The sequence below is a fragment of the Lontra canadensis genome, unplaced genomic scaffold, assembly GCF_010015895.1.
Source record: "Lontra canadensis isolate GAN:19392208 unplaced genomic scaffold, GSC_riverotter_1.0 scaffold8, whole genome shotgun sequence".
Classification (NCBI taxonomy): domain Eukaryota; kingdom Metazoa; phylum Chordata; class Mammalia; order Carnivora; family Mustelidae; genus Lontra; species Lontra canadensis.
The window spans coordinates 4433106-4446503 of NW_022631002.1; the positions used below are offsets into that span (position 1 = coordinate 4433106).

The 13398-nt window shown below is 54.4% G+C and overlaps 1 protein-coding gene across 1 annotated transcript in view; it reads left to right on the forward strand.

Moving 5' to 3' along the window:
- The window catches only part of MBTPS1 (membrane bound transcription factor peptidase, site 1), a 51104-nt gene that overhangs the window by 25152 nt on the left and 12554 nt on the right, over window positions 1-13398 (forward strand). Inside the window, exons 9-16 of the mRNA XM_032853857.1 lie at window positions 126-228; window positions 1569-1720; window positions 2752-2913; window positions 7304-7448; window positions 10467-10649; window positions 11227-11399; window positions 12592-12707; window positions 13226-13382. Of these exons, the coding sequence (XP_032709748.1) occupies window positions 126-228; window positions 1569-1720; window positions 2752-2913; window positions 7304-7448; window positions 10467-10649; window positions 11227-11399; window positions 12592-12707; window positions 13226-13382 (1191 nt within the window). The remainder of the gene's footprint in view (window positions 1-125; window positions 229-1568; window positions 1721-2751; window positions 2914-7303; window positions 7449-10466; window positions 10650-11226; window positions 11400-12591; window positions 12708-13225; window positions 13383-13398) is intronic.

The window sequence follows — 13398 nt, forward strand, 5'->3', positions numbered from 1 at the left end:
CCTGCGATCCTGAGCTGAGCCGAAATCACCAGTCACATGCTGAGTCGACGGAGCCACCCAGGCACCCCCTGAATTATTCACGTAAACTGACTTCTCTTCCCTTGTGTTTTTGTGCCTCGCTCTAGCACGCTGAACAACCCTGCTGACCAGATGGATGTGATTGGAGTGGGCGGCATTGACTTTGAGGACAACATCGCCCGCTTCTCTTCGAGGGGCATGACTACCTGGGTAGGCTTTTCTTCACTAGCAGGATGTGCTGCGCAGGACGTGTGTGTCCGAGCTGTGGGTGTGTGTATAGGTGTGCCTGTGGAGGAGAGCTGGGGAGGGCCGGGGCTGCGGGGGGCTCACCTGGCCACCGGGATGAGCCATCGGGCCCCGTGGACATCTGCCGTCTCATCGTGGCGCACAGGTGAAGGTGAGCAGTCCTTCCTCCGTGCGGGGGAAGAGGATGTTTCTTGTCTTAGGAGGCTGGAGAGGCCAGTGAGAACAGCTCTTCCTCAGCTCTGCTGCCCTGGAGATAATCTATTTAGCTGGACTAGCGCCAGCACATTCATCATTTGGGCTCCTTGGGGTCAGTGGTGCCGCTGAGTCATCCTCCTTCACCCCCAGAGCGGAGCTGCTCCTGTGGGTAGTGCTCGGGTACTCCCATCTGCCCCGCCTGGTGCTCTGACTCACGGGTCGTGTCCTTGGCCTTCACCAGGGCCTTGTGTCGTGGCGGCATCTTGAGCAGCGTTCCTGCTTGGTCTGGAAGGCACCTTCACGCGGTGCCCCACGCTGAGTCTGCATCCCACCCTAGTCACGCTTGAGAGCCGGGAAATACGTGCTCAGTTCAGACTGGCGTGCTGCTTTCTGACACAGTGTAAGACCTTGTCGTTCTCGTCTTGCCTGTTTCCGGGACATTTAAGAGAGTACTCTGTTAGGGGCACCTGGGGGGCTCAGCAGGCTAAGCCTCTGCCTTCAGCCCAGGTCATGACCTCAGGGTCCTGGGATCGAACCCCGCATCGGGCCCTCTGCTCAGCGGGGAGCCTGTTTCCCTTCCTCTCTCTGCCTGCCTCTCTGCCTGCTTGTGATCTCTGTCAAGTAAATAAAATTTTTTAAAAAAGAGCGAGAACTCAGTTAAAATCTTGTTGCTTGTGCAGTTACGTTTATCATTCTGGGTGTTTTCTTTCCCCTCTGCTGACAGACGGACTGAAATCTCCAGCTGTGTCGTGTTATCCTTCCCCTGTAAAGAAACACTTTTCCTTAATTTTTAATTCTAATTTTCTGATATTTTTAATGTAATTCTAACGCATAAATTCCTTAGAGCAATCTCCAGGTTCTGGTCTTTTAGATACTCACTTTCAGTTGCTTTGTGGCATTACTCTTATACTGGCTATTATAAAGCACGCCCAAAATAATTTCATTTTCTATATGGCCATTTAAGCGTGAGTTCTAGCGCGGTGAATTTCAGATAAAACCAGTGCGTGGCTAAGGTTACGTCGTGTGGAAATACCCGTGTCCGCCCCGAACTGCGGTAGCCGCGTGCCGGCGCTGTGCTTTGGGGGTAACCAAGCTTCTCTCCTCCGTAGGAACTCCCGGGAGGCTATGGCCGCGTGAAGCCCGATATCGTCACCTATGGTGCTGGAGTGAGGGGCTCCGGTGTGAAGGGGGGCTGCCGGGCCCTGTCAGGGACCAGCGTGGCTTCTCCGGTAGTCGCCGGCGCCGTCACCTTGCTGGTAAGGTGAGTGCCGCTCAGCAGAGAGGATGTGGTGCCCGCAGACCGGGACCTGGGTCCTGCTTGTCCCTAGCCAGGCAGGAGGGTTGAGGAGCGTGCCGGGAACCTCGCTCCCTCCCTCTTCGCGTCTCCACCCCGTCCCGTGTATGGGGGTTTTGCGTGCGTGAGCACACGCTGACTCTGGCTGGAAAGCACTATGTGAGGGGACAGTACCTGCCACGGTTCCAGTGTCTGCTTTTGTTCCAGTTGGTTTATGGTAAATACCTCAAAAAAAAAAAAGATTTATTTATTTGAGTTGGGGGGAGAGGCAGAGGGAGAGGAAAAGAGAGAATCCTAAGCAGGTTCCGTGCTTGGCACAGAGCCTGACCCGGGCCTTGTTTTCAGGACCCTGAGATGATGACCTGAGCCGAAATCAAGGGGCAGGGGCTTAACCGGCTGAGCCACCCAGGGGCCCCTTAAAGAGTCCGTTGTTTAAGGGCTGCTTTCAGCTTCGGTCATGATCTCAGGGTACTGCATTGAGCCGCGTGTCCTCAGCTCCCTGCTCCGCGGGGAGTCTGCTCCTCCCCCTTCATGCATGTGCGTGCTCTGTCTCTCAAAGCCCTGTGGCTCCCGCCTGTCCCAACGGGAGGTCCTCCGCGGCCCGTCTGGTGTCCGCTCCTTCCGCCTCAGGGTGCTGTCGCGGCTGGTCCACTTCCTTCTGCCAGCCGGCTTCCCTGCCCCTCAGGAGCCAGGCGCTCTGACCTCTTCTGCCTCCTGCCGCCTCTGCGGTCTGTTGAGTCGCGTCACTAGGAAAATAAGTGTTTCTGATAGACTCAGTACAAATAGGCAGAAGCTCCCTGAGTCACGTGGCTAAGAAGTCGTCATGAGACAGGTGCAGAAATGGCATGTTCGTTCTCAGCCTGCTTGGGCTTGACCGGAGCAGCCCCCGGGAGATGTGACGCCAGATCGGAGGTCACAGGTCTGCGCGTCCACAGGGGTAGTCCGATTTTCCTCCTTCCGCCAAGAGGTAATGAGCAAATCCGTGATTTTCTCTCCAGCACAGTGCAGAAGCGCGAACTGGTGAACCCGGCCAGCATGAAGCAGGCGCTCATTGCGTCCGCCCGGAGGCTTCCCGGCGTGAATATGTTTGAGCAGGGCCACGGCAAGCTGGATCTCCTCAGGGCCTATCAGATCCTCAACAGCTACAAGCCGCAGGCCAGGTTGGTTCGCTTCCTCTACATCGGCCTCCCTCCCGCCCTGGCCTCTGAGGGTGGTGCCCCCACTCCCTGCGCGGGATCCTGGCCTCGGGGCCGGAGCTGGACACTGATCGCACTGCGCTGGACCCTCTGGGAGGACGGACGCCGCTGCTGTGGGGACGCTGCCGCCAGAGTGCGGTTCAGCTCACGTTCTGCTGCTTGGAGCACACGTAGCTTAAGATACTGATTTGGTTTCTTTTTACTCTTTTTTTTTTTTTTTTTTTTTTTTGGTTAAAGATTTATTTTGGAGAGAGTCCTCAAGCAGACTCCCTGCTAAGCACGGAGCCCAGCATAGGGCTCGATTCCAGGACCCTGAGAGCATGACCTGAACTGAAATCAAGAGTCGGTTGCTTAAACAACTGAGCCACGCAAGGCACCCCAGAACTTTCTTTTAAAATAATCTTAGGTTTGCAGAAATTTGCAAAGGTAGTGTCGCTGTTGTCACATACCCTTTACCCAGCTTCCCCGATGCCAGCACCTTTGCTGACAGTACTTAAACGCTTGGAGCCAGCCAGGGAGCACTGACACTCGCTGTGATGAAGCCATAGGCTAGGCTCACAGGCACCCGGGCCCCGGTGCGCTGCGTCCATCCGGCCGGGATCCAGGCCTGTGCTCTTGCCCTGCCTTACCAGTCCCTCCAGCCTTTGGCAGCTCATCTGTCTTTTGCTGTCACTCGTGACCACGACTCGTTTGGGAGGGCTGGTTACTTATGTAGTGGGCAGTAGGTAGACTGACTCTCGATGTGAGTTTACCTGATGTTTTCTCATGGTTAGTTTGAGGTTATGTATTTTTAGTCAGAGTTGGTTTTGTTTTTTATTTTGAAATTTTTATTTGAAATAATTAGATTTACAGTGAAGTCACAAATAGTACGTTGAGGACTACAGCTTAGGGAACGCAGTGCCAGTCTCAAAGCCTGGAAATTTAACACTGTTTTGTTACCATGGCTTATCTCCAGACTCTACTCACATGTCACCCGCTGTGTGTCCCATCCTTTTCTGGGTCCAGGATGCAGCCACCATCCTGCAGTACACTGGGTGGGCCCATATGCCTGGTCTCCTGCAAGGACACTTCCTCAGTTCCTGTTCCTCTTACGGCTGGTGGTGTCCATTCACCTCGTGTGATTGAGGTGGTGCGTCCCTCTGTGCCCTCCAGGAGGCAGGCACCTAGGAGGAGGGCATGTCTGTGAGATCAGCTGCAGGGAAGGGACCTAGGAAGGACAACGGGAAGGAGACAGGAAGAGTCTGAGGGCTGCCACGGCACAGGTCCCAGAGTGTGTCCACTGATGAGGAGCTCTTGAACCAGAGTGGCCCATTTGAGGAGCCTCTGTCTCGGGCTGGGCCTGCCCTGGTTCCCCCCATGCTCAGCCTTGGCCGGGGGGCAGCAGTGGGCGGCCTGCCCCGGCACAGACACGGCAGAGGGTCCATCGGCTGTGCTCCTGCAGCAGATCTGAGCAGCGGGGCTCCTGGCTCCACAGGTGGCACCTGCCAGGTCCCTCCCCCGTCTCCTGTGATTGCTGAGTGTATCGTGTGGGCGCAGTTGGAGATGATCCTGTTTCTTCTCTTTTTCTGTTTTTGTTTTTTTTTTTTAATTTCTTTTAAAAAAATTTTTATTTGCGGCAGCGAGAGAGTGAGCGAGCATAAGCAGAGGGAGATGGAGAAGGAGGCTCTGCGCTGGGCAGGGAGCCTGATGCCGGCTCGATCCCAGGAGCCTGGGACCGTGACCGGAGCCAGAGGCAGATACTGAACTGACTGAGCCACGCGGGCGCCCGGAGATCCTGTTTCTAACGGCTTCTGACTCGCGGGGTCCACGTCCGTTGCTGGTTCTTGCCTGTAACCGTGTTGGTCTAGAGGGTGCGCTCTGCTGGCTTCTGTTTCTCTCCCTCCTCCCATGTTTATTAGTTGAAACTCTCTAAGAAGAGCTGTCCCTTTCCTTTCCTGTACTTGCCTACCCACCGGAGTATATCAGAGTGGGCACGGGGGGGTTGTTTTCCGCTGGATTGGAGCCATCGATCCCACTGTGGATTCTGTGGCTCGGATCGTCCCAGATTTGGGACCCGCTGGAGGCTCCTTCTAGTTGGCTGCTGTGTCTTTGTGGCGCTCCTCGCTTGTGTTTTGAACACGTTCTCGCGGTTGCAGCTCCGGCTGAGCACCCGTTTCCAGCCCCGGCCGCGGCGTTCCTTGTTTCCGCTCGCAGCCCCGCGCTGCCGTGGGACGGGGTGTCCGGACGCAGCGCCCAGGCACTGCGCCCCCAGCCGCTGGGCTTGTGGCTCTGCGGCCCTTGTAGCAGACGGCTGGGCGGTGCGTGCTCACGGTGTCCACACTGGTGTCTGTCTGTCTGTCGCTGTGGGTAGGAGCTCACGGATCCATCGCTCCCCGGCCCCGCCCAGTCTCCTTACGTGGACCACGCTTGCCCCCCGCCGGCACGGGCGTTCGCCTGCTTGCTCAGTCCTCGCGGTCTGTGCCGCAGAGTTCTGGAACGGCTGCGCCCTCCCGTCGTGAAACACAGGTGTCCTGACCGGAGTGCAGGGTCTGTGTCTCGTTCTCTTCCGTGGTGCGGCACGTGGCCCTGCTGTGGCCCCGAGGTCTCCCGCCGCCTCTGTGGTGCTTCCTGGTGCTGCTCATCCCACCCCTCCCTCCCGCTCCGTTTTGACCCAGTTGGTTAGTCTGTGTCTCTTTGTGGACCCCCACGTCGAGGTGCACAGGGGAGCCCCCCCGCCCCGTTCCTGCTCCCACTCCCCCATCTCCACCCAGTCCCCACCCACCCCGTGTGGGTACCCGTCTCATTAGTTTGGCTTTATCGTTCTTGTGTTTCTTTTTGCACAAATGAGCAGATACACGTGTACGTTCCTCCCTCCCTTTTCCTCCGTTAAGAACAACATCACTGGGGACGCCTGGGTGGCTCAGTTGGTTAAGCGGCTGCCTTCGGCTCAGGTCATGGTCCCAGCGTCCTGGGATCGAGTCCCACATCGGGCTCCTTGCTCCGCGGGGAGCCTGCTTCTCCCTCTGCCTCTGCCTGCCTCTCTGCCTGCCTGTGCTCGCTCACCCTCTCTCCCTCTGTCTCTGACAAATAAATAAATAAAAAATCTTTAAAAAAAAAAAAAAAAAAAAAAAAGAACAACATCACTGCACACGTTTTTTTGCTTTTTGTTTTTTTCACTTAACAGCATCCTGGAAATCACTCCGTGTCAGCTCGCCGAGCTCTTTGCAGCAGCGCGGTGTGGCCGGGCCTTGTCTCTTCAGCTGCTTCCTTCCCTGTGGGCGTTCGGATGACTCGCGGCCTGCTGGTGGCGGCTGCAGGGGGGGGGCTGTCCTCGGGAGGGGCAGAGCCGGGGTGGCTGGGTCCACGGTAAGACAGTGCGGGGGTTTGTTAGGTCCCGCCCTGCTCCCCCTGCAGAAGGGTTGTGCCTGGCGGCGGGCCTCAGCCGCACGCGCGTGCGGGCCTGCTTCCCGGAGCCCCCGCCGCAGGACGCCCTCCGTGCGTGCTTAACTGCGGCCGGTCTGATGGTCTGATGGGGGACAGAGCGGCACTCAGCGCTGCTTTCATCCGTGTCCGGTTCTGAGTGAGGTGGCGCACTTCGTACTGAAGGGCTGTTTTTATCCCTTTCTTGGGAAGCGTCTTATTCTTTGATTTTCTGTGTGGTTTTGTTCCTCAGTTTTGAAGACTTCTTTACAGAGCAGGGTCACTGAGCCTCTGTCAGCAATACGCGCGGCAGATCTTTCTCTCCGTGTGTCGGTTTTTTGACTTGGTGTGAAGTGTTTGTTGTGTTCAGTGTGTTTTTCCAGTAGCCACATTTGTTAGGTTCTTGCTGGTGCTGCCAGCCTGGATTTTGAGTCACAGAAAGCTTTTCTCGGCACGAAAGTACAAGGAATTCACCCACGTTTTCTTCTAATTTGTGTTTGCGTCTTTCTGTATCCTCAAGTTTCTCTGGTGCGTGTGGAGTTTATTCTTGTGTCCATGTGAAACCGGGATCTTACTGTGTCTTTGCCACCCGGCCACCCATCTGTGAGCTCCCGTTCCAAAACGTCTGTCTTTGCCCCAGGGATGTGACGTGCTGTCCTTCGAGACTCTGGGTCCTGGGTAGTCCCTGGGGGTGGTTCTGTGCCAGCCAGGGCTTCCAGAGTTCCAGAATCGTGGAAGGAAAGAGGTGCTTCCCGCTCACCGTGCCACGCACGAGCAGTCTGGGCAGGCCAGCCTGGTGGCCTCTGAGCGTAGGGAGTGTTGCGAAGTAGGTCCCTGGGTGTCAGCCCAGGGCGGCCCTATGGGCAGCTGTCCCTGGCTCGGGTCCTCACACAGATGCGCTTCTGCAGCTCTAGTGCCTTTTTGTCCTTCTCTGACCCAGTGTTCTTTGTTTCAGCCTGAGCCCCAGCTACATCGATCTGACCGAGTGTCCCTACATGTGGCCGTACTGCTCCCAGCCCATCTACTACGGAGGGATGCCAACGATCGTCAACGTCACCGTCCTGAACGGCATGGGCGTCACGGGAAGGATTGTGGATAAGGTGGCACCGCTCTCGGGCTTGTGGCGAACCCAGACATGGCCCAGCCTTTGTGCCTTGTCTCCCTCTCTCGCCTGTTAAAGCAGGGCAGGTTTCCTCCTGTCCTGGGTGCTAGGGTGTGGAAGTGGTGGTTTCTTTTCTCCTGAGTCTGAAACTGATAAGCTCAGAATAAATTCATGGAGCCAACTTGGTACTTTTTGACTTGGGCATCTCAAACTTGGCTCCTGAATAAATTCATGGACTAATTATATTTGATTCTTCATTATATGATTTCCCACCCGTAATTAAATGGCCACCTGTCACTACTGTGCTCTTGAGTGAGCACGAATGGGCCCTCTGGTTGAAAAGGGGTGTTCTCGTTTTTAGTCTTGTTTTTGTAATTTTTCTTTTACTTCCCGCATAAGTGTTATCATGATAGTAAAGGACTAGGAAAAGAGAGCAGGGAAATCACTTCCAGCCCCCAGCACACTAACCTGACCACTGAGTTCAAAGTATTCTTTTCCAGCCTTTATCTCAAGTATGTGTTTTTGTTCTCTGTAAGGCCTAAGTTTCCTCTCGTCTTCTCCGTTCTCATTATGTTGTCAGATGTAACTCCGCACAGCCTCGGGGTGCTTGCTCACAGCCATTTGATATCACAGAGCAGTGCTAAATCATAATTTACCTACTGTCGTTTTTTTTTTTTAACCCAAAACCCTTCTTTTAGCCTTCAGGGAATAAGCTGTTCTTGTCAAGATAATTGTGATGGCGTACAAAAATGGGCGTTTACAGTGCAGGTTTACATAATCCAAACATTAAGTTAAAAGAGATTTCTACTTTGTTGTCTGTAAAAGACAAAACAGAACTCTGTTCACTCTCAGGCCTCGTCCTCTGTTGGCGGAGTATTTCCACTGAGCACGGATCTGAGTGTTCTTCCTTGGGGTGTGATTTGAAATATCGTCATCAGAGCTCAGAAACTTGCCAACGGTTTCCGTATCACACTTCTTCACAGTATGAATTCTTGATGTCACATCTGTCCACACACAGAGGCTGCACCTGTGACTGCTTAGTGTCACGTTAGCTGCCCAGGCCTTGTGGGAAATGGCTCGCATCCGGGGCTTGGACAGCTGGGAGTTTCCAGCTGTAAATGTCTCACTGAGCATCTTTGCATACGCGGTTTCCTTTTCTTCTGAAATACGTTTCTGATGTAAACCCCCTGGATTGGAATCCCGAGTCAGAGAGCGTGGACATTACTGTGGCCCTTGGTACACGCTACTGAACTCTTGCCAGGGGTTAGGTCCGTGCACGCTGCTGTCAGCAGACCTGCCAGCACTCTGCAGAGGGCTCCATTGTCTGCACGGGCCAGGACAGCTCTTAATTTTAATTCCATGAGGCTGTTAAAAATCGAAATAAAATCCACATACCATAAAATGCAGCCTTTTAAATCAAGTGATTCAGGAGCTCCTAGTATATTCACAACTACCGATGTTCTGTAATTCCTGAACGTTCTCATCGCCGGAAAAGGAAAAGGCCCGTTAGCAGTTGCCTCCCCATTCTCCCTCCTCCCAGCCATGGGCAGCTCCTGAGGGTCTTTTGTCTCTGCAGCTGCTTCTTGTGGACAGCCTGTACACATGGGGTCACGCCCGGTGTGGCCCGTTGTGACTGGCCTTTCACGCAGCGTGTCTTTGTGGTTCATCTGTGTTCTAGCTCGTCGGTGCTTTGTTCCTCTTCGGAGCCGAGTGACACCTGTTGTGTGGTTGGGCCACGTTTGTGTATGCATCAGTTGGCGGACGTTTGGTTTGTTTGAAGGTGGTTCATCTTTTAACTTTTAATTCAGAGGGGATGAAATGCATGTTTTGCTTCTGAGGTCTTCTCCGGTTATCTGGGAGGTGGCGCTCTCCAGGTTGGTTCCCCGGTTATATGGCCCCTTGTGTGAGGTAGCTTTTCATTCCCGTGACCTGTTCTTCCTGTTGGAATTCAGGGTTTTTCTGTCGATCTGAACCTCGCTCTGTTCTAGAAGAATTAACCATTGTTGTGTTATACGTAACCGTTTCTCCCAGATGAGTGTCTTTCTCTCTGACGCTAGTGGTAGTGTTATTTACATAGCTCTTTTTGGTTTCGTACAAGTTCCACACTTTGCTGTTGCTTGAATTTTCATCTTTCATAATTTCTTGTTTCAAAAATTAGAAACTTTTCTCTCCAGTAGGACAAAAATCTCGATTTTATTTTGTATTACTATTCCTTTTATGCTTCTAAGATGCTTACTTTTCTCTTCACTGTTGAATTTATTTGATACATGTCATAAGAGATAAAAACTTTTTTCTGTTGTTAACCAGTGATCCCTGGAGCATTTGTCACAAATCCCTTTCCTTCCTCAATGTTTGTGGTGCCGTATCCTACCATCTTTTTCAGATTTTTTTTTTTTTTTTTTTTTTAAATATGCTGGCTTGGATTACTCTCTGGCTTGTGAGGGAAATGAGTAATTTAGGTTGGTTTGAAATACTGGTCCATTTCGTAGGCGCGAGTCTCTGTTTCTTCCAGATGCCTCCTCACATGGTCCCCTCTGCCCGGCCACAGGCCCCCTCTCCCTCTGGGCACCCTGCAGAGACCTGCCTGCCCGGCCACTGGCTTTGTGGTCTGAGTTTGGACAGTCAGTTCACACCATTTTAGTATTTTCTTACTTTATATTGCTGTGATTCTTAAAGCATACAAATAATTAAAAATTGTTCTCAAATTGGAGAGATTTTGTTTATTTACGTTCTTTATCAGATAAAAGTTCTTTGCCAAACCATTCTTTTTTTTTTTTTTTTTTTAAGCGTGGCAAAAAATCCTCTTTAGAATTGGAGACTGTCCAAATTAGTTGTTTCTAGACTGTTCTAATGGATGCTGTTCCAGACTTTACCTAGTCTGCTCCGGGTGTAGGTAGCTTAGGATCGGAACGTAAGTGTCCTTCGGCGCTGCTGAGTGGAGCAGCGGTCTGAGGCCGAGACGGGGAAGGCTGCAGGCGAGCGTCTCACCGAAGCCTCTTCATGGTTCTCTCTGCAGCCTGACTGGCAGCCCTACTTACCGCAGAATGGCGACAACATCGAAGTTGCTTTCTCATACTCCTCCGTGGTATGGCCGTGGTCCGGCTACCTGGCCATCTCTATCTCTGTCACCAAGAAGGCGGCTTCGTGGGAGGGCGTTGCGCAGGGCCACGTCACGGTCACCGTGGCTTCACCGGCTGAGGTGAGAGAGGGTGCGCGTGGCGGGTGGGGGGGCCTGCCCTTGACCTTCCATCGGCTCCTGCCAGGAAGTAGGGGGTGGTGCTGGGAGGTGCAGGCCAAGTGCCTGGGGTCTGGGATTTGAAGCTGGCTGACGGGTGTGATGAGGCTTGCAGGCCGTGGTCGGGGCTGCCCAGGCCTGTGCAGCAGCCAGAGTTTCAGAGCCCACTCAGCAGTGAGTAGGGCTGCCTCCCGTGGTCTTGCTGAGCAACAGCAGATCAGAGTATCTCGCGCAGGAGTTCAAGTTCAGAATGATTGCACCAATACTCGTGCTCTACAAGGGGCTGTGGGGCCAAACCCGTGTAGTCCGGTAGGTTTTAGAAACAAGGGGCCTTAAATCTTACATCTTAAATTCTGAAAGGAAGGGTTTAATGGGATGAACTGTGACATGTGAATGTTTCTTCCCACATTGGTCATTAGGAATGCTTGTGTTCAAATTATTTGCGTTAAATTGATACATAGAAGTGATTTTTTTAAACCCAAAAGCCTGACAGTTTCTTCTGAGCAAAAGGGGCAGTTTGAATGCCTGTTATTTATTTCAGTCGAAAAATGGCGCAGAACAGACTTCCACCGTGAAGCTCCCGATTAAGGTGAAGATCATTCCCGCTCCTCCGCGGAGCAAGAGAGTTCTCTGGGACCAGTACCACAACCTCCGCTACCCGCCCGGCTACTTCCCCAGGGATAACCTGAGGATGAAGAATGACCCTCTGGACTGGTGAGCAGCCGCCAGCTGTCACGCTTACCCCGTCCTCCCACAACAGGCGAGCCCAACCTCAGCGCCCCCCACCCCCCCCGAGCTCGTCCTCAGTGGCTGTCTTTCCTTACTCCGCCGGGTCAGTCAGCATGCTTTCTCGGTCCTGCCTTCTCAGCGTGTCCCGAGTCCTGCCCGGCCGGCTGCTGTGCCTCTGCTCCCCGCCCCGTCCGCACCCAGGTCATTGTCCTTGCCTGCCTGGACGGCAGCCTCCTGGCCAGTCTCACTCTTCCCCTAAAGTCCGTTCCCCATGCAGCAGCCCCGGTAATCTTAAAAAGCAGGGATTCGAGCACTCTTGGCCTCAAACTCTCCAGACTCGTTCACATGCCAGACTCCCTGCTATGTCTTGCTCCACTGTCCAGACCCTGCCCCATGCCAGCCCTCGGCCAGCCCTCCTGGCCTGCCCTCCAGGGCAGCTGGCTTGGCTTCCTTGTGGCCCGTACTCCAGGCCCACGGTGGCTCTCTGTAAGTACTGGAGTTTGGACTTCATGCTGGAAGTGGGGGAGGAGGGAGCCTTGAAAGATGGGGGCAGGGCACTCACAGGTGTGATGGGCTTTTCGTGAAGATGTCTCTGGAAGGCTCGGGCCAGAGGCGGGGGCGCAGGAGTGGTGAGAAGTTGGTGGGCCAAGGTAGGGGCCACGTCATAGAGAAGACGGGTTCGTGCTGTGGGCGAGCTGGCTCTGTAGGGCTGCAGGGAGGCCCCCGCGCTTGCATGGGGCGCTTGGTTCGGGGCTTATGGAAAGGGCACAGTGGGAAAACGAGTGAGCTCTGGGCAAAGGGATGCGGAGGTGATCCACGTTGGTGCTGCCCAGTTAATGTCACTAGGCTCTGCATTCCCGTGCCGGGTCTGGCGGTGGCTCTCCATGCCTGCCGCCGCCAGCGTGACGCGTCAGGGCACTTGGCAGAGCAGCTCTTTGGTCAGTCCGAGCTCATGCCATATGCGAGATTGCCTGGTACCACCCGTTTCACGTGCCAGCCCAGAGCGCACTGGTCTGCGGAGGCTGAGCAACGTGTGGTTGGCGGGATCCCCCAGGCCCCTCTGGCGGCGAGCCGTGGGGTGTGAGGTGCCCGGCGTGGGAAGCCAGCTGTGTGGCCGGCTAAGCCCTTGTCACCAGCAGGGACGAGGCCATCTAGTGCGGGGCGTGTTGTCTTTCAGGAACGGTGACCACATCCATACCAACTTCAGGGACATGTACCAGCACTTGAGGAGCATGGGCTACTTCGTCGAAGTCCTCGGCTCCCCTTTCACGTGCTTTGACGCGAGTCAGTATGGTGAGTCGCCACGGGCGCCGGCCCCGTGTCCTTCCCGCCGGGTCGCGGTGTGGGGAAGGACGGACTGCGGGCTGAGCCAGAGAGGGCGGGTGCGGGGCCTGCCGTCCTCGGGGAGGCTGCAGCCGGGCTCTGAGGCAGAGTGACATGCCTTCCCGTCCGGTGGTGACAGTGGTAACCTTTGGGGAAAGGGGACACTGGCAAACTCGGGACAAGGATATTTGTGTTTTATGTATTCATTTTAATTGAAAGAAATTAGTGCTGCATTTTGCTGCTTCTCCATCGAGTGACATCTGTGTACCTGGGCGTCACACACGAAGGAGGCCAGCGTTGTTAGTAGGTGACTGTGCTTTGGACCCTTGTCCTCTGTTTTTAACCCCTTTTAGAGGGGTACGGGGGCCTCAGACCAAAATATTAGAAGCTGGAGCTTGAGACGCGGACGCCAGGGAAATGAGTGTTTCTGACCACGAGTCCCACGGTTCAGAGGCACAGAGTCTCACCACCCGCAATCCGTCCCTCAGGAACTCTGCTTATGGTGGACAGCGAGGAGGAGTACTTCCCTGAGGAGGTCGCCAAGCTGAGACGGGATGTGGACAATGGCCTTTCACTCATTGTCTTCAGTGATTGGTACAACACGTCTGTCATGAGGAAAGTCAAGTTTTACGACGAAAACACAAGGTACTGATGGGCGTTG